General features: G+C 39.4%; 1 protein-coding gene across 1 annotated transcript in view; it reads left to right on the top strand.

The window, feature by feature from the left end:
- LOC128610517 (VPS10 domain-containing receptor SorCS2-like) overlaps positions 1 to 25848 on the top strand; it is a 210631-nt gene that overhangs the window by 95327 nt on the left and 89456 nt on the right. The window contains exon 3 of the mRNA XM_053629883.1: positions 16143 to 16242. Within this exon, the coding sequence (XP_053485858.1) occupies positions 16143 to 16242 (100 nt within the window). The remainder of the gene's footprint in view (positions 1 to 16142; positions 16243 to 25848) is intronic.

Here is a 25848-nt window from a genome sequence, read left to right as displayed (position 1 = left end):
ATCTTTTTTTCTTTGTATGGAATAATAACAGAATGGCTGGGAGCCACTTGGCTCGATCGACCCGTGGAGAAAGTTTAGTCTTATTGTGGTAACTTTACGCTTTGAGTCCGTTCCAACAAGCAAAAATATGTGGGTGATTCCAGGACTGCAGCACCATTTCTCCCTTCTCACTCTCCTTTAAACCTAAACACTGAATATAAGAAAGCGAGGCTCCTTTGATGCGTTTTGCTCTTAAACCAGTAACACGGTCGAGTTTTTTTTTTTTTTGCCATAGAATTACATAACCCGTAGCTAACTTTCTAAAGATTTACATCGAAACAAGTTGTTAAGGAATAATTTGTTATATATAATTTGTGTTACTGGGTTGCAACTCGTAAGTTAATCTCCACTTAAAGAACAGGAGAACTTCCTTTCTTCTTCCCGTCATCTTCAGGAAATTCAGATGAAGCAACTTCCTGTCGAATGTGTTTGGTCTAGCTGTGTTCATGCTGTGCCATGTCGGAATTACCGTAATTCCCGGACGTTCTACTCGGAGCTGTTCCCGTACGACTGCGACGTTAGAGCTTATCCGAGTCTGTGCTCGCTACGTTAAACTGTACTGTGTGCCGTCTGTTTATTTTCAGATTAATCTTGCATTATTGAGACACTGTGGATAGTCAGTAACGTGAATGCTTACACAGAAATATCACGAGACGTTGCAGCAGTCGGGCGGTACAAGTCGGATCTCTCTGAAAAGTTGTGATTACGAGTTCTACACAGGACGTGAACGCTTTTTACACGTCTCGTAAAAGTAATTACGGCGATTACGGCATGGCGTGAACGCGGCTTGTAACGAGGTTGAGTGCAAACTAAAATCCACCAGGTCTAGTGGACGACTCGTGGAGAACGACGTTTCAAGCAGTTTCAAGAAGTGAGACAGATTCAGACAGTAATGTCAAAATAATAGCAGTAGTTATAATAATCATGTACGGAGTACTTTAACGACTGCGTGTGAAGGTAAAGTGGAGTTAGAGCGGACCGGGCTGGGCGGATTTTAAGTCAAAAATAAAACGGCATGGTTAGCACGTTTGGGGCGCGTGGTGGCTTAGTGGTTAGCACGTTCGCCTCACACCACCAGGGTCGGTGTTTCGATTCACGGCTCTGTGTATGCGGAGTTTGCATGTTCTCCCTGTGCTGCGGGGGTTTCCTCCCCTAGTCCAAAGACATGCATGGTAGGCTGATTGGCGTGTCTAAAGTGTTCGTAATGTGTGTGTGATTGTGTGCCCTGGGATGGATTGGCACCCTGTCCAGGGTGTACCCCGCCTTGTGCCCGATGCTGCCTGGGATAGGCTCCAGGTTCTCCGTGACCCTGAAAAGGAGTAAGCGGTTGAAGATGGATGGATGGTTAGCACGTTTGCCTCCGCACCTCTGGGGTTGGGGGTTTGAATCCCACGTCCCACGCCATGTGTGTAAATGGAGTTTGCATGTTCTCCCTGTGCTTCGGGGGTTTCCTCCAGGTGCTCCTGTTTCCTCCCCCTGCCCAAAGACATGTGTAGGCTGTTGGCATTTCCAAATTGTCCGTAGTGTGCGAGTGTGTGTGCAGTTGTGCCCTGAGATTGGTTGGCACCCCATCCAGGGTGTCCCCCACCTTGTGCCCCGAGTCCCCCGGGATAGGCTCCAGGTTCCCCAGTGACATTGTGTAGGACAAGCGGTATGGAACATGGATGGATGGATGGATGGATGGATTTACTGTAAATGGGACACTGCGGCAGTGGTGGCTCGGTGGTTAAAGGTGTTGGGTTACTGATCAGAAGGTCAGGAGTTCAGGCCCCAGCACTACCAAGCTACCATTGTTGGGCCCTCGAGCAAGGCTCAATTGCTCAGTTGTATAAATGAGATAAATGTAAGTCGCTCTGGATAAGGGCGTCTGCCAAAATGTCATGAATGTAAATCTAATAACAGCATCTCAATTGTAGAATCTGCACAGCTTCTGAAGCTGACTAAAACATTTTGAAAACTCTACAAACTCTTTGCTTGTATTTCCTCATTTGTAGGTCACTTTGGATAAAAGCATCTGCTAAATGAATAAAATGTAAATGTAATGACGTTAAATCCAGCTCTCAGAAATACAGAGTGTACGTAACTAAGGTGGAAGGTGAAGCGTAAGCAACTTTTTGAAAAAGCTGACTAGCTCACTAGACACCAAATTGTCTGTTTTTTTTGTCAGATTGAATAAAAGCAGTTTCAACTTAAAAAAAAAAAAAAAAAAGATTATGTAATACCATATATGTTCAGAGAATTTAACTCCCCTTAACGATGCTAACATGACAAGCACTTATTTTACACCGTATCACTTTAGCATTCATTAACAATGATTTAATGGAGCTTATTGCCATCTCTCTCTCTCTCTCTCTCTCTCTCTCTCTCTCTCTCTCTCTCTCTCTCTCTCTCTCTGTTCCAGCTCCTAAAAGATGATATAACTCCTGTTGCACTTCAGTGCCTCTTGCGCACAGCGTTTCCTCTCACTCGTTTTTCACATTGTCACATTAGCGGTAATTAACGATGCTAGCTGTTTGGCTGACATCTCCGCGTCTGACTGCTAAACATCAGATTAGATTTTTTTTTTGTAGAAGGGTTTCAAACATTTTCACTTGTTCCCAAATAGATTCAGCTAATATAACTCCTGGTACAATTCAGTGACTAGCCATGCTAACCAGAGACCTTTTAGCATCACTTTAACGCTAATTAGTGAAGGCCTGAAGGAACTCATTAGCTTTTTTGTTGTTGTTGTTTTTGGTTCCTGCGTTCTCTCATTAGGGAATATTAAACCAGCTTTTATTGTTGGAGATATAATAAAGTACGTATGGTTGGGATTTTAGTGTCTCTGGGACACCTGCGTCAATCAGCCTGAGGAGAACGTTTAGTAATTTGTGTTTTATTCTTGTGCCAAGTGGAGATTTTCCGCCCGTCACAGCTAGACTAATTAGTGGCGATTTAAAGGATCCTGTGAGGATGTGTTTCTATGTTTGAGATTTGTTTGGTTCTGGTGTAGCAGTAGCTGTCATCCACGCTGCTCCAGACACAGTGATTCATTGATTGATGAAATGATTCATTTATTTCCACGAGACTATTTTTCATTCATCTGTCACGTGATTTATTCAAATGATTCATTTGCTTTTATATTTTAACATGTGATTTGTTTTTCCACATTTCACGATTAATTTATTTTCATATGTAATTAAAAAAAAAACAATTAGTTTATTTTAAACTCTTAATTTATTTCCGCATTGTTATTTTTTTTCCCCTGTAAAACGATTCTTAATTTTCTTATTTTTTTCACATGATGATGAATTTTTTTTTCATGTTTCAATACTTTCTCTCATGACAAATTTATTTTCACACATTATCACATATTATTCTCATGATAATATACGCATATACGCATATACAAAATATACGCATATAAAATAATTTGCAATTAATAATTGATGAATAATAATGATAACACTTGATTCTTGTTTTAGTGTGGTCGGTTCAGATTAGCTGGTCCTCCTCCCTACAGTGCTGTGTAAATGATCTCATTTCTCTAATAACGGCTCATTCTTCCATTCCAGCCGTGAAAGTGCTCTCAGCTCACACATCACATCATCTCTCAGCTCCTACTCCCATTACCCAGCATGCATTTACACACCCGGGTCAGCTCAGTTTACAAGGCAGATTGAATTAGCCTAATCGTTTAACAGAGGCTAGAATTCAGCTCTCTTAGTTAAAATGTCTGGATTTATTCCACATCGATTCAGCTGAAAAAATCATTTCAATCACAAATATTCCCAAAGTGCTGCACTGCTAATTAAATCGCATTTGGGGCAAATCCTATTAAAAACGATTGCTAAGTGGCTTTTTATTGCACCTTTAATAGAAGAAATTTGGTAATTAGCGTGTTCTCACATGCAAAAGAAAGACCAGAGTGTGGCTGGTGTGTGGTGTTATTTTCTCTGGATGAAGAGTGTACTGTAAATGCGAGGTGAGTGCATGTTGTACTAGTGTTAAAGTGAGCAGAGCAGTGTTAATGCTGTGATATACTGCAGCTCTGTCGTTGTTTCCGCACCACTTCATTGTCTCGCACGCTGCAGAGCTAATTCACACACTGCGTTACTGTAGGCTTGTGTGATATTGATTTTTTCCCCCCGATCGCCGTTTTCCAGTTAAAAGAAGTCACACTAAATTATTTCATCGTCCAGAACCAGTAGTATAGAGAAGAGACATGCAGTCGAGCATTTCTACCATTTCTGGTTCCATTTTTCAAACGATTTGGTGAAATGTTTTTTTCCACCAAATGATTAATTTATTTCCACGTGACTATTTTTTTAATCAAATGATTTCAACACAACGAATGCTTCAAGTGGTTTCCTTAAATTCGACTGAAAATGCAACTTATAACCTTTTGTCCAGTCTCAAAAATATTCACCCCCTTCATGGCGAGCATCTTTAGTACTTAGTGGAGCTCCTATTGCTGTTATGACCTGCTGTAAACGAGATGCAGAGCTTCTGCAGCGTTCCCGAGGAACCTTCTCCCATTCCTCATGAACAATGTCCTCCAGTTCAGTAATATTCTTGGGTTTGCGTGCTGCAACCGCCTTCTTCAAATCCCACCAGAGATTCTCTATGGGGTTCAAGTCAGGTGACTGTGACGGCCCTGTAGAATCTTCCAGGACTTCTTCTGCAACCAAGTCTTGGTGGAATTTGAGGTATGCTTGGGATCGTTGTCCTGTTGGACATTGTCCTGTCCAGTGACGCCCGAGCTTCAGCTTCCTCACAGACGGCATAACGTTTTCTCCTAGGATTTCCTGATACTTCAATGAATCCATCTCGCCTTCCACACGCTGCAGGTTTCCAGTGCCAGAGGATGCAAAGCAGCCCCAGAGCATCACCAAGCCTCCACCATGCTCGACTGTGGACAGAGTGTTCTTTCTTCATTCTTCTTCCTCCAGACGTACCGCTGATCCATCGCGCTGAAAAGTTCCAGTTTTGTTTCATCGCTTCACAGAACAGAATCCCAAAACTTCTGTGGCTTATTTATATGATTTTGAGCGCATTTTCTTGTGTTTTTGGGTCAGTACTGGTCCCTTGATGAGTTTAGCATCAGGTGTGCTTCAGACAATACCTTTTTTGCATATTTGGGCTGTTGTGAGGGATTTTTTCCCCCACGTGATTTATTTATTTTCTTATGTGATTTTTAAAAATAAACAATTAATTTATTTCAAATGCTTGATTTATTTTTACATAACTTTTATTTCCAAATGATTTTTCTCACGAGTCATTTATATTCATGTGGATTTTTCTTTCCCAGTCTCTCGAGGATTTCGCGATCGCAGACGAGAACACAAAATCAAGCAGAATCCACAATATTCGTAGGAACTGTCACTTTTTCAAAATTAGTACAGATTTTCCACAAATCTCAATGCTCATTCAGCCAAAGCCCTCTTTGATTCACATGCGTTGAACATTACGATTTCACCAGTTCGAGTATTTTTTTTGCAAATTTTGAAAAAAGCCGCAGCAAAATCAAGCGTTTTTGGTCACAACAATCACAAAAACCTCCGCGAAATCCCGCACAGACTGTTTTTTTCCATGTTTCATTTTTCACATATTTTATCTCATGACAAATTTATTTTCACACTTCTGGTTTAAGGAGAGTAGGAGAGGGAGTATTAATATCTGTGCGGTCAGGAACTGCAGCAACCGTGAGAACTTATGTTATTCTACAGTAGATCAGTTGTCTGACGTCCACATGGCCGACATTTTCGCTGTTCTACTCTCAAAGTGTCTGAGCACAACTGTGAAGTGATCCCACACTTTGTTCTAGGCCGACTTAATATTTTAGACAAAATTTTCATCCTTTTTTCCCCATTTGTGAGCATTTTTAGCAAGAGCCTCCCGAATAAACATAATTAGCTTATGCTAGCTATACAGTATGTACAGGTGTGATGGTAGATAAGTCGAACATTCACTGATAGAATGAATTGCATATTAATGAACTCAAGTCGTGTGGTGAGTCGTGTGAAGCCAGACGTGAGATCGGAGGAAGAGGCGGGGCTTAAAGGCAGCGCCAGTTAATACCGGGCAGTTCAGAACATCTTCAAATCACGTGTCAATTGACTCATCTTTTCTTTGGGAGCATTTTTTTCTTTCTCTTGTTGTTGGATGAGTGGAGGAAAAAACACAGCGCAGGTGCTGAGGTCCTGAGCAGTGGGTTAGCGATTGGCGATTCGTCTCCCACGGCATGTAGGACAGTGGAGATACATGCACAGCTTCACAAAGCAACACCGCAGATAAAATGTTTATAAAAGTATATAGTATACATAAAGCCTCTCCAGGTGTGTACAGAACTAAATCTACAGCTGAAGGGAAAAAAAAATAATCAAAATGATTGACACTTCATAAGTGGTACCGCTTTAAACGAGCACATCATCAGAAAGTGACGGAAATCTCCAGAACTGCAAGCTACAGCGTTTAAAAGAGCCATAAAGCCATAAAGAACGTTTATGTCATTGACCTGCACTTTTTCCATTATACCGACCAGTCCGTGTCTGGCTGGAAGATGAGATAATCCATCAAGACTACCCGCACGTCATCAGCAAGAATGCTGCGAGCCGGTACTTATGATTCAATGTGCTTTTAATTCGAGCTTATAATCATAAATCAACATAATTTATAATATTATAATTGAGTAATAATTCTTTGTAAGGCTTTCTATAAACATTAATAATGCACAATAAAGAGCCAGTAGTGTTTTGTAATGCATTCCTTGGTGTATGAACAGGCTGGAACTGTCACCAAGTTCTCCTGGTGATTTCCTGTTTGTTTTCTTTTTTTTACTTCCTGCTTTTGCCTCAATATCGTTTCATTTCGTGTAATTAGTTATTGTCTCATTAGGTTGTGTAGATAACGTATACATTTGTATACATATTGTATAACGTTTGCATGTTATACAATAGCAGCTTTTGACCTTCACAGCTTGACCTTCACAGACTACATTTCAACAGCAGCATGGTCCTGTAGGTTCATTCTGAATAATATTACGAGAATCAGACCCTACCTCACCGAACAGGCTACACAGATACTAGTCCAGGCTCTTGTTATCTCAAAACTGGACAACTGCAACTCACTACTCTCAGGCCTCCCAGCCAGCTCCATCAAACCCCTTCAGATGATTCAGAATGCAGCAGAGCGCCTCGTCTTCAACCAGCCCAAGAGAACCCACGTCACACCCCTCTTCATCTCCCTCCACTGGCTTCCTGTAGCCGCCCGTAACAAATTCAAGGCCTTGATGCTCACCTACAAGACCTTGTCTGGATCAGCACCCTCCTACCTCAACAATCTCCTGAAGGCCTACGTTCCCTCTCACAATCTGCGATCGATTAGCGACCGACGCTTAGTAGTGCCTACTCTGTGTGGTGCAAGGTCCCTTTCCAGAACCTTCACGCTAACTGTTCCTCAGTGGTGGAATGAACTTCCAACCTCAATCCGGACCACAGAATCTCTCACCATCTTCAAAAAACAGCTAAAGACCCACCTCTTCTGTGAGCACATAACTAACCCCTAAGATGCCAACCACACATTATCCAAAAAAAAAAAACTTACTCGTGTATGGTAGCACTACTTGTATGGTTCTCCGCTTGATACATCGCTTTGCCTGTATTTCCTCATTTGTACGTTGCTTTGGATAAAAGCCTCTGCTAAATGAATAAATGTAAATGTAATGCACGTGTTTTCACTTTCTGCCGTTCTTGTGCTTTACCAGTTTCCGCTTTCTAATTTGAAGTTTTCCAGTTTTTGGTTCTCCTGTTTTTTTGCGGTTTATTAGGACAGTTTACAGTTTATTACACCAGTCATTCACTGGTCAGAAATATGGTAGCAGAAATAGAAATCTTCATGAAATGCGAGTACGAATCGGAAAAATCGCCGGAGCCGGAGCTGAATAAATGATTGGATCATTACACATGCGTAACGAATATAAAACATTTTGTGCTTCCGTTGGTTTGTTAAATTTCAGAACAGATGGCATTTCTGTGGTTCTACAGCTCTGTGCTTTGGCTCAGTTTCTCAGCTTATCTCCAGAAATAATGCTGCAACCCCAAACACACAGCATGTGTGATTCGCTTTCCAAGGTCGAGTCGATTCCGATTCGAATCGCTTTCTCACTAGAGCAGTCTCAGGCTCGAGAGCGATTAAGAATCTCAGCGAGGAAGAGAACAAACACACCAGGATTGTATTGAAGACACACATTACTCTTCCTCTTGTTTGCTGTGGTCCTGCTGCTTCCTGTGACGTTCAACTTCCAGGTTCTCCTATTTTCCACGATATGCTTCTTGTGCTTTCTGAGTCTCCACGTTTCTGGCTTCCTTCCTCGGTTCACAGTTCCTGGCTTCTGGATCTCCTGCTTTCCCAGCTTCCACTGTCTTGCTGGTTTCTAGTTTGCAGTCTCCGGGTTCTCCTGATCGCTCTGCATGCTCTTCCGTTATGCAGTTTTTTAAAACCTCGGTGTGGTTCTCCTGTTTTTCTTGTTCTTCTAACGTGTCCTCGTCTCCAGTCTCGTCACGGTTACGGTTTTGACGTCTGATTGTGTTTTTCAATTCTGCCCTGTGTATAATACGTGTTTCGGCAATAGCTTTTGTAAAGATCCTCAGGGCAGGTGTGTGTGTGTGTGTGTGTGTGTGTGTGTGTATGTGTGTGTTTGTGCACAAGTGGACGAGGAAATAAGATATTAGAGACGACGGGAATAAAGTGACATTCATTTTGAGCATGTCTATAGTATACTTTTAGTCTCTGCTGAACACTGGATGCTCGTTAGGACGTTAAGTTCAACCAAACGCATGTTAAAGGAAATGCATTTTTTCCCCAATAATTCCAGTAAATGTAAATAAAATAATAATAAACGCCTTGTTTTTAACCAAAGGAGGTATTCGAGGTATCGTGTTTAATGGTGCGCTTTCGTCACGCTTGTCAGATTATATTTATGGAATCTCTCTGAAAATCGCCGGTGATTAAAATCTGCAGCCGGTGCTTGCGGCCGTTCTGTCAGACTTTACACGCTCGTATAAATCACACGTGCTTACCCACGTCTAAAAGCACCTCCAAGTTGATCAATCAACCAGGCTCGGACAAGAAAAAAATAAATAAAAATTCCATTTAACGTAAAATATCTTCTGTGGTGCAGTAAGACATTATGTTAGAACATTTTAGAACATCTGCCGAACATTTCAGCATGGTTCCTGATAACACATTATTTTGTACGTTCTATATAATCACCTTAAAATCTTAAAAGAACATTTTTTCCCACCATGGCAGATTTAAAGAAGACCGTCTATGTGTTCCTTACTAGCTTGCTAACATAGCAAACTTGGATACGCAGTTAAATACCACAGCGCTGTTGAAGTCTGGATTCGTATTCGTCCGAAGGTGTTAATCACTTCTATATGGTGGCGCTTGAAAGTTTGTGAACCCTTTAGAATTTTCTAGATTGCTGCATAAATATGCCCTAAAACATCCTCAAAGTCCTCAAAGTAGACAACGAGAACTGAATTAAACAAATGAGGCAGAAATATTATACTTGGTCATTTATTTATTATCTCCATCTCCACTCTCCATCACTCACTGCGCTCTCCTGGGATCCTGGGGTTTGATGTGAAGTCAGCGTGACATTCAGAGTGACAGCGAGTGCTCTTGTCCTCCTTGAGGCAGAAGACGTCAGTGTCTGAAATCAGACGGACGTGTTCCTTTTTTGTCTTTCTGTTTCATTCTTCAAGGTTCAAACCCTTTTAGTTTTTGGTTTCAGGCTCCAACGTCATGAAGTTTTTATTTTATGAAACATTTAGAACATGAACAAGCTTACTTCACTTAATCATTTATAACTGCGAATATTCACACTGTGTTCATTTCGTGTTAACTTCACTATTTACGAAATATCTGTGCTGAATTCAGTTACACTTCATTCCCAGGTCCCGTGTGGGCGGGGCTAGAAATAATGCAGAGCCCTGATTGGTCAAATGTAATTTTCACAGAATCATCCCTATGCGGTTTTAATTTTATTTGTTTGTTCACTTTATACAGCAGTGCTTGAATTTTTGTGAACGCTTTAGAATTTTCTAGATTTCTGCAGAAATATGACCTGAAACATCATCAGTCATAAAAATAGATGAAGAGAACCCAATTAAACATATCAGACAAAAATATTATACTTGATCCGATATAAAATATCTGTGAGTGGCAAAAGTATGTGAACCTTTGCTTTCAGTATCCTATGGAATGCACTGGTATAATTCACAATTCATTGTTCCATCAGTGATGGCGAATTGTCCAGGCCCAGATGCAGAAAACCAGGCCCAAACCGTGATACTACCACCACCATGTTTCACAGATGGGATAAAGTACTTATGCTGGAATGCAGTGTTTTCCTTTCTTCAAACATAACGCTTAAATAAAACAGGACGCTCAGTCACTCACACCTGATCATCATCCCATCGATTGAAAACTACCTGACTCTAATTTCACCTTCTAATTAACTGCTAATCCTAGAGGTGCACATACTTTTTCCGCTCCCAGATATGTAATATTAGATCATTTTCCTCAATAAATAAATGACCAAGTATCATTTGTTTAATTAGGGTTCTCTTTGTCTACTTTTAGGACTTCTGAAAATTTGATGATGTTTCAGGTCATATTTATGCGGATACATAGAAAACTCTAAAAGGTTCACAAACTTTCGAGCGCCACTGAATATTCATAAAATAACATTTCGTATTTTTCACATTTATATTTTGCATTCCCATTATAAACATTTGCTGAGATTTAACTTTATTTGACGTTTCTTCCTCTGTGACGTCGGTAAAATCCAGTGACCTGAATTTATACCTCATTCCTAATGACTTCCTGTTCACTGCACGTGCTCACTACAGAGGACGTAACGTCATGGAGATGTACACCGAATCGAAATCTAAATTGAGTCACAGAAATTGCATGAATTTATGTTATGTTTAGTTTGTCTTTATTCTACTTGATGGGATTAAAGTATTGGCACCCTTGACTTCAGGAAAGTGGTACAGGAACTCGAGCATGGTATGGATTCGGTTCTAGATTACTTATCGATGGCAGCGTTCTGGTGGAAAAGTGCTAAATGTGTTCCAGTGAACTATTAACCCTGTTTTTTTTTGTTTATTTTTTTTGTAGCATATTTGCTGCTCTAGGAAACTAATCAACACCTCCTGACCAATCGCAATCCAGAAGTCAGCAGCTCTTTGCTGAACCCACACAATAATTGCTTGGTAATAGGATGAGGTGCATGCTAAATTGTGTTCTCGTCTTACCTGTTTAATCCCTCCATCCTTCCGTTTCGCTCCATTTTCCTCTTAATTTGCTCTGTGCATCTGAGAAATGAGCCATCGGATTAAGTTAGCATCATTAGCACACAGGCGCTCATCGCACAATACTCCAAATTAGCTCTATTACTTATATAATGGTTCTCTCTCTCCCTCTCTGATGGGATTAACTAAACGAGTGCAATGTTGTGATGCTCAGGCTACTCCGCTAATTACCCCTGTAGAGTATCCTCCCCACTACAAACCCCTCAACCCATAAAGAGACTATGAAGGTTGTCCGTCCATTAGTGACTGCTTTATTCTGCCTAATTAGCCGTGTAGTATCCCGCTAAACAATTAGACATACACTAGCACGAGTTGCGCTAATGCCTCAGGTGTAATGTCTGGTGCTTAACACACAAGACTACATGAATAAATGCACTAAACAATTAACATCCTCTAAGTACGTGTAAATTTAGCACACAGTATTAACTTCAGCACGGTGTCCTTTTTCATGTTAGCCTTAAATGGTGTTAGGATTTAGCTTTCATGTTTAGCATTATTTTCCACTTTGCTCTGAATGTCAAATCTTGTTGAAAATGCTACGCTACCTAGCGTAAGCTATCACTCTGAGCCTTAGCATTGAATATCAAAAGCGATCACTCTTTATTAGCATTAAATGTCACTTTGACGTGATACTTTTAGCATTTCCACTCAATGTTATGCTAGCTCATAGTCTTTAAAAACACCCAGGGTGTTCACGCTACTCTCTGAGGTAAGTTTAGATCTACACTTCTTCCTCGTGTACAGTAATCTAGTACGATCATGTTTTGTAAATGTTTTAGCATTGACACTTAGCATGAACTTTCACCAGTATCCTTAATCATCATGCAGCAAGAAGTTTTTAAATGATAAAAAGGGTTGGTTAAATGCTAGCTAACACAAAACTACTAAAAATAAACTGTTAGCATGCCTTAATCTTTATTAGCATTACAGGACACCTACTGGATGTTAAATGATAAGTGTGTTTATTTTATTTTATTTTATTTCATCCTGTACCTTCATGCAGCTCTTATGCTTTTAGCATTCACTCACAAATAGCATTCCTTTACACTTAGCATTAACCTGTTAGCTTAAAGATAACCAGATGTTTTACTGGAAATTAGGAAATTAGGTAAAGGTAAAACTTTAGTGCTAAGATACGAAAAAATGAGCAACTTCATTAATCTTCATTAGCGTTACAGGAGACCTAGGATGCTAAATGTTACGTTGTTTATCTTATTGTTATATTTTATTGTACATACTTAGTGTAAAATTTTAGACTTTAACAGGTTGTAGAGTTAGCATTATTATCATCAGGCTAAATCAGCTAAATGTGTGTGTGTGTGTGTGTGTGTGTGTGTGAGAGAGAGAGAGAGAGAGAGAGAGAGAGCCATGTGGCTTTTTCTGGAACGGAGCCATTTTTAATAAAAGTTTAATAAAGTCCCAGCAGTGCTTTGATACGAGGAACAGTGAGGTGGACTTTATAAACCCTTTGCCCTTTTCCTCTCAGTGAAGGATGACACACACTTCAGTCTCTGCAGAAACATTAGTTTTACTCCTGCACTCAGAGAGAAAGGGGGAGAGAGAGAGAGAGAGAGAGAGAGAGAGAGAGAGAGAGAGAGAGAGAGAGAGAGAGAGAGAGAGAGAGAGAGAGAGAGAGAGAGAGAGAGAGAGAGAGAGAGAGAGCGAGCGAGCGAGCGAGCGAGAGCTGACGCTCCAGCTCCTGCTCCCGTGACCAGCAGGGTGTGAGGTCAAATCTCACAACTCAGAGCTATTATAGTTCAGAACAATTTATTTTCTTTTTTTTTTTATCCATGTCTCTCTCTCTCTCTCTCTCTCTCTCTCTCTCTCTCTCTCTCTGTATCTGTATCTTTTTCTTTCTCTTTCTCTGTCTGTCTTTCCATTTCTTTTTCTTGCTGGCTGTTTCATTCTCTGTCTCTCTCTCTATCTCTCTCTCATTTGTCTTCCTGTCTGCCTTTCTTTCTTTTACTGTCAATCCGTTTTAAATTGGTCTTTCTTTCTGTCTCTCTCTCTCTTTCAGTCTTTCTGTCTGTCTGTTTCTCACTCTCTCGTTTCCACTCTCTACTTTTTTACTCAGTTTCTGCCTTTTTTCTTCTCCTCATCTCCCAAAGTCTCTGTCTGTGCTCTCCTTCATCTTGTCTGTCTCTCTCTGTCTCTCTCTCTCTCTCGCTCTCTCTCTTCTTTATGCCTGCCATTTTTAAAAATGTTTTTATCTCTCATTCTCCTAATCACTATTTTTGTCTGCTGTGTTCTTCTCCCTTGTTCTCTCACGCTCATCTTCTTTCTTCATTATTTTTCATTCTCTTGAACCGTCGTTCTTTTCAATATTTCTCTCTACTCTCTCTTTTTTCCCACATTCTTTTATGCGTCTCCTTTTTCATTTACTCTCCACGTCTCTGTCTTTTGCACAGTTTCAGTCTTTGCCTTTTTTCACTAATTTCTCCTGCTCTCTCTCATTCACTCTGAATGTCTCTCGCTCACTCTCTCTCTCTCTCTCTCTCATTCACTCTGAATGTCTCTCGCTCACACTCTCTCTCTCTCTCTCTCTATCATTCACTCTGAATGTCTCTCGCTCACTCTCTCTCTCTATTATTCACTCTGAATGTCTCTCACTCACTCTCTCTCTCTCACTATCATTCACTCTGAATGTCTCTCGCTCACTCTCTCTCTCTCTCTCACTATCATATGTCTCTCGCTCACTCTCTCTCTCTATCATTCACTCTGAATGTCTCTCGCTCACTCTCTCTCTCTATTATTCACTCTAAATGTCTCTCGCTCACTCTCTCTCTCACTATCATTCACTCTGAATGTCTCTCGCGCACTCTCTCTCTCTCTCTCTCTCTCAGTATCATTCACTCTGAATGTCTCTCGCTCACTATCTCTCTCTCTCTCTCTCATTCACTCTGAATGTCTCTCACTCACTCTTGCTCTCTCTCTGTCTCTCATTCACTCTGAATGTCCTTTGCTCTCTCTCTCTCATTCACTTTGAATGTCTTTCGCTCAATCTCTCTCTCTCTCTCTCTCTCTCTCTCTCTCTCTCTCTCATTCACTCTAAATGTCTCTACTGTAAAGATAAAGCACTTCCTCTCCATGAAAATGAGAGTACTTTCTCAGGCAAGAGAATAGTTCCTTGCATGTGTGTGTGTGTGTGTGTGTGTGTGTGTGCAAGCCTATTTTCTCCCAGAATTATAGGAAGGCATGAAAATCCCATTTTGCATGACAAGCAGCTTTCGCTCGACTCTAACGCGCTACTGTGTGTACAGTTTCAGTTGTAAAGATCTGTGTGTGGTTTTGAGATAATTCAGCGTTTGTCAGTTAATGCTACAGTAGTGCTGAGGCTTTTCTTGGCTTTAAATTTCCAGTCTCTGAATCACGCGGGCGCATACATGTGGGGTGCCAATACTTTTACATACCTTCCGGTAATAAAAACCAGGTCAGTCTGCTGCATTAACGACGAATGAACACATAATTGCATCATTCCACACAGCTAGTGTGTAACAGTAAACATAATGTCTGTGGTGAATTATTATAATGATCCAGTTCTCCTGTATTTATAATCCTGGTTACGGGATTTTCTGTTTGTTTATTTCATAGCATAATCCAGTAGAGTGTAGCCGTGTATAATCCCACAGCACCCTGGGGAATATAGAGTCACTGGGAGGCACGTCCTACCTACGCGGCCTTCTCCCGAATGTAACACAAGAGGTGTGACAGTCTGTGGAGTGTTTCCTGATAACAGTGTTGAAGACCACGGTGTTTAAACGATTCTCAGGACGTGATTGTTAGAGATCTCCAGCTGAGTTTGGCTACGGATTACGACAGTGTGTGTGTGTGTGTGTGTGTGTGTGAGAGAGAGAGAGAGAAAGTCTCAGCATCCAGTGCTATTCTGTTAGCCATCATGAAAACCAGCAGGAAGATGTTCAAGGTCAGAAGGATTCCACAGTAATTTGCATGAAGAGAGAAAATATTTGCAGCGGGAGCGGTCAGACGAGGCGTGTAACCGTCTCCACTCATTTTCATAGTTTTGGGTTTTTTGCCATCTCTCTCTTCCTCTTCCTGCCCGGTGATTATGTTTGGGTCGAGCCGCGTGAGTGTCCGAGGAGTCGCTTATGAAATATCACGTTAACAGCCACAACTTTATCATCATAAACACTTTAAAAATTAGTAGTAAAATCAAATAAATAAATAAATAAATAAAAACAAAGCAAAAAACAGGACTGAATATTTTTCCCAAGACATTTTTTTTTCAAGTTTTGCACATCTTTATTTATTTGTTTGTTTGTTTGTTTGTTTGTTTGTTTGTTTAATTCTTTTATTTAAGAATTAAGTGTGTTTAAGAACATACTTAGCATTTCAATATGTTGTGGTAGACACATTGGTTATTTGACTTCTTCTTTCTACTGTTTTTTCTTTTGTATATGTTAGTTTTGTAAACAAACATATACATAAAACAATAGCTCTGTTAACTTTGCTTTTCAGCGATTTATGTATTAATATGTATTTTTTTTTTCAAAATACAAAGTTGTGTTTAAAAAAAAAAAAAAAGTATAATATACTGTGATGTGATGGCAAACCGTGTAGCCTTTACAAGTGATTTATTAACACCACAATAAACACTGCTATTCAGTCATTAGTAGTGAAAATGAGAATGAAGTCATTGGTAATACAACGTTATTAAGATATCATGATAAAAATGTCACAATTCAGTAATTTGTGATCCTTTTTGTATCCGTGTCTCTGCAGGTCCAATGATTATGGAACCACCTACAGCAAACTCAACCTGATGCCTGGAACCACCATCATCGTCACGAATTTCTACATCTGCCCCAGTAATAAGAGGAAGGTAGGAATGTTACAGTGCACTGAAGTCTCACACACACTCAAACACACACACACACACACACACATACACACAAAACAACACACACATACCAACAACTATCACAATTCTACATTTGACACCAACACACATCAACAATTAAAAAATATTATGAAATGCCGAAATTCAACACAAACTTTCTATCAGACAACTGTATTGATTTAAAAACATCAACATCCTACACTCAAACACTAACATCGACATTTCTACACCAACATCCAAAAAACATCTTTAACCCTGACGTCCACCATACACATTAACACCGACACTCACCACTAAACACATTAAAATTCCCAATTTGAACACATACCAAAAATCACAAGACACCAACCTTCTCCAACACCTACAGTAGCAAGCACTTTTAAAAACCAACAGCTTCCATTAAACACCAGCATGCTCCAACACATACAATAACAAGCACTAAAACACCACACCAACGTCTTCCACTAAACAACATTAAAACACAAACATTCATCATCACACACATTTAATTATCTACATTTCACCACCCCACGGCCATGACATTTAGAGAGCATGTGTTCAGATTCAAAGTTACAATACAGTAGATGTGAATGTGAGAGTGTGTGTGTGTGTGTGTGTGTGTGTGTGTGTGTGTGTTGATTGAATTATAGTTTCTCAGGCAAACTGACAAGCTCTATGATGAAAATCAATGGTTAGAGTAGACGTTTCGTTTTAGAGCGGGTTACTGGGGTTACTTGCCATCAATACACACATAAGCTCACACAAACACACACACACACACACACACACACACACACACACATACACACACTAAACATGGCAATTACACACACACTTCCTGAGAAGCTGTCAACCTTCGTTCTTCTCAGACATCTCTCAGAAAGGTCAGACACAATCAATAACTCTAAGAGGTCATAGGTGACACACACGCACCAGCCTCTGTAAATACTGAATGAATCCATCGCTCTTGTTTTCCTTCAGCATCTTCATTCTTTGTTCAGACTGAACGTGAATATAAAAAAAAAGCAAAACAAAACGAACAAAAAACCGACCACCAAACACTATCAAACACCTTGAAACATTGTTCACCACCAACCACCGTTTAACACCAACCATTCCTCACTAAACACTTCAAAACACCAGCATACACCACCATGTACTTTTAAAAATGATCTTGTATCACCAAACCCTGTGTAACATTATCACCAAACACCAGCAAATTCCTTTAAAGATCAGCATTCACTCCCACAGTGCAACACTCACCACCAAATATGTTTAAATACCAGCATTTACCAAACACATTTAAACACCAGCATTCACCACAAAGCATGTTTAAACACCAACCTTCAACACCTTTAAACACCACTATTTACCACGAAATACATTCGTGAATTCAGCCGCACCAGTGGTAAAGCAAATTCTGAAGGTTAATTTCCTGATTTTCTGAGAGGTTATTTTTGAAACCCTGGCCAGCAGGACTGCTGAAGCACATTTGATTAAACATCGACCTTAACACACAGACAGAAAGCTGAAGGAAGGCGTTTAATTTCAGACGATGCCAGTTTCACTTTCTTTGTCTGCTGTTATCTGGCTTTCAGCCATAATGTGTTTAGAGAGGAAGATAAGAGCCGTGTTCATTAACGTTAAGTGACCTTCCGAATGAGGAGGCGACTGCGAGGAAAAGAGCAGCCAAGACAGCGAAACTTTTCATTCCCTTTGCGATTTCACGTGTTATTCTTGCATTTCTTGCTGTAGGTTATAGGATGCACGTTGTACACTTTTCCGGCCGCAATCATCAGAGTCATGGGTCACACTGATCAGATTTGGGTTTATTCCTGGCAATATACAATTTCTTTGTTTTTTGTTCCTTGAACCACTTCTGATGGGAAAACAATGAAACAGTGTAACAACAATTTTGTGTAAAATAAATGTAGTAAATGTAGTGGATTGGAAAACACAACAGATGTGCATGAAAGAATTAAGTTAAAGTTTCCTGACGGAGTGTGGGACAAGTTTAAATCCCCTCTCCTGTCTTGGGTTAGTAATTTGCAATTTTGGTCAAATGGCCTCTTCCTGACAAAGAATTGAGATTTTGAAGAGAACCTCCATACTATATGTAAATAGCTAAAAGGTTAGGCTTTGTGAGACCAACTTCTTAACAGCAACATTTCCATATTGTTCTTGCTTGTGTAACCAGGAACATTGTTTGAGTGAGGTTCTAATAAATATCACGATATTTCCCTATTAAAATATTATGATTATCAAAAATATCATGCCCCTCTCCCCCCAAACCCCCATGCATCAGATTCCCTCGCCCTATTGTCCAGGTTTATAACAGTGTGACGTAAAAAACACAGCAGATGTGCTTAGAAAGTTTCACATGGCCAGGATGCATAAACTACATAACATTTACAGTGGCAGTACTTGTTAATTCCACCATTATACTTGGAATCTAGCTTATTACTTTCATAGTTGTGGCTAGAACATTACCCTGAACTTTGGAGTAGAACTTTACAGTAGAACTATACAGTAGAACTTCACAATAGAACTTTACAGTAGAACTATACAGTAGAACTTCACAGTAGAACTATACAGTAGAACATTGAAGCAGAACTATACAGTAGAACTATACAGTAGAACTATACAGTAGAACTTTACAGTAGAACATTGAAGCAGGACTTTACAGTAGAACTTCAGAGTAGAACACTGAAGCAGAACTTTACAGTTGAACTTTGGATTAGAATTTACAGTATGATCTTGCAGTAGAACTTTGCAGCAGTACTATAGAGTAGAAATTTGCAGTAGGACTTTGCAGTAGAACTTTGCAGCAGTACTATAGAGTAGAAATTTGCAGTAGGACTTTACAGTAGAACTATACAGTAGAACTTCACAATAGAACTTTACAGTAGAACTTTACAGTAGAACATTGAAGCAGGACTTTACAGTAGAACTTCACAGTAGAACACTGAAGCAGAACTTTACAGTAGAACTTTGGATTAGAATTTACAGTATGATCTTGCAGTAGGACTTTGCAGTAGAACTTTGCAGCAGTACTATAGAGTAGAAATTTGCAGTAGGACTTTGCAGTAGAACTATACAGTAGAACTTCACAATAGAACTTTACAGTAGAACATTGAAGCAAAACTTTACAGTAGAACATTGAAGCAGAACTTTACAGTTGAACTTTGGATTAGAATTTACAGTATGATCTTGCAGTAGAACTTTGCAGCAGTACTATGGAGTAGAAATTTGTAGTAGGACTTTACAGTAAGACTTTACACTAGAACGTATTCAGTATAATTTTACAGTAGACCTTTTCAGTAGAACTTTACAGTACACCTTTGCAGCTCCACCGCTGTGACAGTGAGTGCAAAGTGGAGGCTCCGCTATTCCTGCTCACTTCCATTTGCTGTAATCAAGTAGCAAGAAAAAAAAAAAAGAAAAAGAAATTTGGTGATGTAAACACCACCGAGTGTTACTAAACGCAGGTTATTAATCTTGGTTAGTGAACATCTGACTAAATACGTTTACTCGGTTCTACAGGGACACCAATTAATTCTCTTTATACCCCACATTTAAGTAAGACAAATTGTTTCTTTGTTTATCTACTCTTTACCTGGCATTGAGTTTTTAATTAGGCTGTAATCCTTACACAATCCATGCAAACACACATCCACACAATACTCTTGCACCACTTTTCCACTCTGCGTATTCTTTTTAGTTTTTAAACCTGCAAGGTGGAAATCAATTCATTGTTTTATTTAAAAAAATAAAAAAAAAATTCTAAATTGATCCCCTTCATGCCTAACTGCATTTATAAGGACAGAAACTTATATAATTTAAAAGCTGATATAATTCCCAACTGATGCTGATTATGTTCCTAACCTAAAGTGATCGATAGCATCGATCGGTGTGACATCTCAGACTGGGTTCAGTTGGAATCGTTAGTGTGACGTGGAACGCACAAACGGGTCAGCCTGACCTGCTTTTCTTCCCCCAGTCCAAACTGATGGAAAATCAATACTTTGTTCATGCTAGCCTCATTCCAATCCTGCCTGTATACAACCCCAATTCCAAAAAAGTTGGGACAAGAAGAAGAAGAAAAAAACATCAACGAAAAAACCTCAAAAGAGTCATTGGAAAATTCAATACGTTTTACTTTGTGAATTTTCATTTATTTTTGAAAATATACACTCATTTCAAATCTGATGACTACTACACACTCCAAAAAAGTTGGGACAGTCAACTGTTTACCTCTGTGTAAGATCACCTTTTCTTTTAATAACACTTATTAAGCGTTTGGGCGCTGAGTGAAGACACCAGTTAATTACATTTAGCAAGCGGAATTTCCCCCATTCATCCATTATGCATTTCTTCAGCTGCGCAACTATGCGTGCCTTCATTGCCTTATATTGCGCTTCATAATGCGCCACACATTCCCAATTGGAGACAGGTCAGGACTGCAGCAGGCCATGCTCGGAACCGCACTCTCTGCTTACGCAACCATGCGCTTGTAATCCGGGCAGAATGTGGTGTGGCGTTGTCCTGCTCTGGATGGAAGCACATGTTGCTCCAAAATGTGTACATATCTTTCTGCATTAATGCTGCCCTCACAGATGTGCAAGTTACCCATACCATGGGCACTGACACGCCCCCATACCATAACAAACTTTTGGACCTTGGATGGTCCTTTTCCTCTTTGGCTTGGAGAACACGACAGCTGTTTTATCCAAAAACTATTTGAAATGTCGCCTCGTCGGACCACAAAACATGATTCCATTGTGCTACTGTCCATCTCAGATGAGATGTTTTTGGCCTCGTCCTTTACACATCGAGATTTGACCAGATTCCTTGAATCTTTTAATTATATTGTGCACTGTAGAAGGTGAAACGCCCAAAATCCTACCGAATTGTCTTTGGGGAATGTTCTTCTCAGAGTGTTGGATTATTTGCTGATGCATCTGTTGACAGATCGGCGAGCCTCGACCCGTCCTCGCTCTTGAAGGACTAGGGCTTTTTTGGAGGCTCCTTATATACTGTGATTAAACGATTACCTCACCTGTTTCACGTCACCTTCTTATTTCAACTTCTCACATCGCTATTAATTCTAAATTGCCCCTGTCCCAAGTTTTTTGCATGTTGCATGGATCAGTCTCAAAATAAATTTACCTTCAAAAAACTATGCGGTTGATTAGGTAAAACATCAAATACCTTGTCTTTATACGTTTTTTGTTTAAATACAAGTCAAAATTCATTTACAAATCACACCTGTTTGTTTTTATTAGCATTTTCCATACTGTCCCAAAATTTTCAGAATTGGGGTTGTACATACACTTTCCCATTCGCCATGTTGAATCCCTGCTTCTATTCTAAGGGTTGTATTAGAGTTGATCAGTTCTAGAGAAGGTCCTTCAACAACTGTTAGACTGTAGGACTTCACGATCAAAGCTGAATAAATGCTTTGTAACTACCTCACCTTAATTTTAGACAATGAGTTACATAAAATGGGTGACTTACTTTTGCTAATGGTTGCGTTTAAAATAACTGTAAGAGTCTTATAAGGGAGTGAACAACTGTATATATTAAAAGCACTGGACGGTAACACACTGATGAACCCAAAAACAGCATGACAAATCAACACAAAACTCAATGCTTAGAACAAACCAACAAACCAAATTCAAACGCAAAATAATCAAGTATTGCCACATAAATGATCATTTGTTTGATTGAATTGAATACCCAAAGTAATGAAACAATAACCACCGAAACACTACAGCACAAATAGACAAAACATAAATGAATGAAGTATGAAAGGTGTATCAAACAGTTTAGAATGTAACAGCAGTAATGGATATGTTTATTATGCAAAAGGTCTTATCTGAACGTTGTAGATGTGTGAACGGTCTTGGAAATGTCTCAGTGGTCAATAAAGCTATGAAGTCCCAAATCCTGGAAACATGACTAAATCCCACTGGCATAATCCAAACCAAGTTATATATTGCTGTAGGTATCTGCACAAACACTCCTTTTTCTCTTATAGAGCCACATAAAAGAGTCTTCTGCAAACTTCTAAACAATATAAATGAACATTTGTCAAGGATACATCAAGTGTGCAGTTGAATTTCAGTTAAGTATTTGAAATAAAATTCACTTAAGTTCAAGTGGTTTTATTGTCATTTCAACTATATACAGCTGGTACAGTACACAGTGAAATGAAACAACGTGCCTCCAGGAGCACGGCGCGACATAAAACAACACACTAACCACACGAGACGACACGGAACTAAATAGAACGTAACTCTCCAAACAGAAGGTGATGTCCAGACTTCTTTCACCCCACCAAACTCTCACAAACTCCATCACCATGCCCTCCTTTCTTCTTCTCGTCTTCTTCTTCTTCTTCTTCTTCTTTTGGTTTTAATAGCGGGTGGCAAACCAACTTAAAGGTGCATTACCACCACCTACTGGACTGGAGTGTGGGCAGCAGATTGACGGGGAAAAAGAAGAAATATATATATATATATATATATATATATATATATATATATATATATATATATATATATATATATATATATATGTACTAAATTCTCTCACTTATCCCAGTATTTTTCAGATAATATATTAGGAGACGGTGCACTTTTCCAGATGTTTTTCCCGACAAATGCTAGAGTTTCTATGTTTTGCTTTCCAGTTTGCATCTCTAACTCCATTATTTCTTCCTCATTTTTTCTTTTGCAGTCTAACAGAATGTGTTTTACAGTCTCTTGTGTATTGCAGTGGGGTGTTTTCCTATTCTCTGTAATGTTGGAGTTAAGCTAGCATGACCTATTCTAAGACGCGTAATTATCATCTCTTCGTTTGGGTTCCTGCCCTGCCTCATACTCATGCCTACTTGTTTTTGTATATTATATACATATATATATATATATATATATATATATATACATATATACCTGCCATAGTTTATGCTTGTTTTCCTTTATACTGGTTTTTATCTATGCTCTACTTAATGGTATTTTTATATCAAATGTCTCATGCTTTATCTATCTTTTTGGCAAAATATCCAGTCTCATTTCCTTCCACCCCTACATGGGCAGGAACCCAAAGGAAGGAGATATCCAACCCCCTACCATGAAGTATGAGAGGCAGATGAAGTACTTGGTGAATAATGTCTTGTCTGCATGATGTTTTCCCAGATCGTACACTTGACAGTGCAGATAAACTATCAGAGGCTATAGTGACATTTTGGTTCTGGTTATTTTCTTCCAGTCACTGCAGTGCCAGTAAGACTCCTAATAGTTCTACAGTGTACACTGATAAGTGATCTGTTGCTCTTGTTTTGAATGCTACTTCATAATGGGGAATGAAAAATGCAGCACCAGTGCGGACTGTCTCAGGCTGTTTTGATCCATCTGTAAATATGAATAGTTTATCCTGATAATGTTCCATATAGGTTCAAACTTTTATACATGGTGGTATTATTTTAGAATTCTCTTTAACATTTGTTGTAGACTTGTATCTACAGATGGTTTCATGAATCTCCAGGGTGGTACAGTTGATGCTGCCGCAGTGGGGCTTACTTGTAGCCGGCTGAGGCCTGCATTTTGTGCCTTTGCGTTTCTCCTTTCTTGTCTATTACAGGAAACCTTCTTAAGCCATTTCCTCTCTATATCTCCCTCTAATGGCCAGGATGATAAATTTCACCCCTGTAGCAGGGTAATTGTTACAGCTTAATAATTCAGAACATCAGACGTTATGCTAAGTATTTAGCAAATGGATTACATACTAGCCATTTTGCTAACTAGTTTGAAAGAAATGGAGTGTGTACATTTTAAAGGGATTAGGAAGCAGAAAAACTAGAAGAACCAGGAAACAGATACGGGAAAACTGGAAAGCTGTGGGAGCAGGAGAACCACAACCACAAACCAGAAAATAAATAAATAAATAAATAAATAAATAAAACCTGGAGCACCAAAGTCAAGAACTAAAGTCTTAAAAAAAAAAAAATGGAAAAATGGCAAAACCAAAGCCAGGAACCAGGAAGTGAAAAAAAGGAAACGTGGAGAACTAGGACAACCTGAATCAGGAGTGAGAAGCTGAGAAATAGAAACCAGGAGAACCAGATGCTGAAACCAGAAATTGGAACAAAGGCAAAAGCCTTTGAAACCAGAAACCAGGAGAACCAGAGTCAGGAACCAGTAGCTGAAAAATTGTGCTATAGCCAGATGAGGACGGGTTCCCTTCTGAGTCAGGTTCCTCTCAAGGTTTAACCTCATATCATCTTAGGAAGTTTTTCCTCACCACCGTCACCACCGGCTCGCTCAATAGGGATAACTCCACACACTTACAATCTCTATCCTGTGTTTATATGTTTCTGTAAAGCTGCTTTGAGACAATGTCCGTTGTAAATAGCGCTATACAAATAAAATTCAATTGAATTGAAAATAATGGAAACTGGAGAACCACAGTCAGGAACTAGAAGCTGCAAAGATCTTTAGATAACTGTTAAACATCAGGATTTCAGGATTAAAGCTGAAACTTAAACAGTAATAATAAATATATAATAATCAACAAGGTTTGCTGTGTTTAAAATCACCTTCATCACTGAAGCTTCACGATCTGCACGACATCTGAAGGAACTTGACTCTGTTAGTTATATAGCAAACAGAAACCATTCTAACCAGTTTGCAAGTAAAAATGTGTGTATTAATGACACATAATGTAGTGTTATTAAGAGAAATAATAATACTCACTTCAGAAACCATTCAATGTTAAAGTAAATCCATACAATACTCTAGTTATTAATGGCCTCGGCTCAGTGTGTGTGTGTGTGTGTGTGTGTGTGTGTGCGTGTGTGTGCGTGTGTGCGTGTGTTTTCATTAGGCACATGTTGTCGCATGCTCGAGCGATTAGTGAACACACTCTTGAACGCTCCGCTCTGCTCCAAAATTAAATTCCATGAGGCTAAACGTTCCAGCGTCTCCTCAGCGGCGGGTATTAAAAAGCTATTAGTGGCCGTTTATTTAAAGTTGGCAAATCTAATTATGGAGGACCGAGCTGACATGAAAGCAAAGTGGGTTCCTTATACACACACACACTCACACTCACACACACCGCTCCTAATTTATTTTAAAAGTGCTCTTTTTAAAAACTTCATATTTCCGATTGTGCATGGGTAAAGAAGTGTAAAGGGATTTCATTTTACAGCCAAGTACTCCACAGACAGGTTCTAAACTATCATGGTCCTATTTAAAATAAGACTATATGAATAATACTATAATAATAATAATAATAATAATAATAATAATAATAATAAATTGTTACATGTTTACTTGTTAAACTGAAAGCACATCAATGGCGCTTCCTCTGTATCTGAGTGAAAGTTCTTCTTTGCTTTAAAATCAGCTTACTGTTTCTTACAAGCTACTGAATGGCTCCGTCTCAAACTCTGGAACTAATTTCCAATTAGCAGTCTTACTAAAACATCAGCCCTTTCAAGGTTGTGTCTGGAAATGCTAAAATTCATTAACCATAGGAACTAGGAAACCAGGGAAAGCATAACATACAACCTGGGAATTAGAGGAA

Source organism: Ictalurus furcatus, chromosome 7, assembly GCF_023375685.1.
Source record: "Ictalurus furcatus strain D&B chromosome 7, Billie_1.0, whole genome shotgun sequence".
In the NCBI taxonomy this organism is placed as follows: Eukaryota; Metazoa; Chordata; class Actinopteri; order Siluriformes; family Ictaluridae; genus Ictalurus; species Ictalurus furcatus.
The sequence above is the reverse complement of the archived record's forward strand: the minus strand, read 5'-3'. Positions and strand labels throughout refer to the sequence as shown.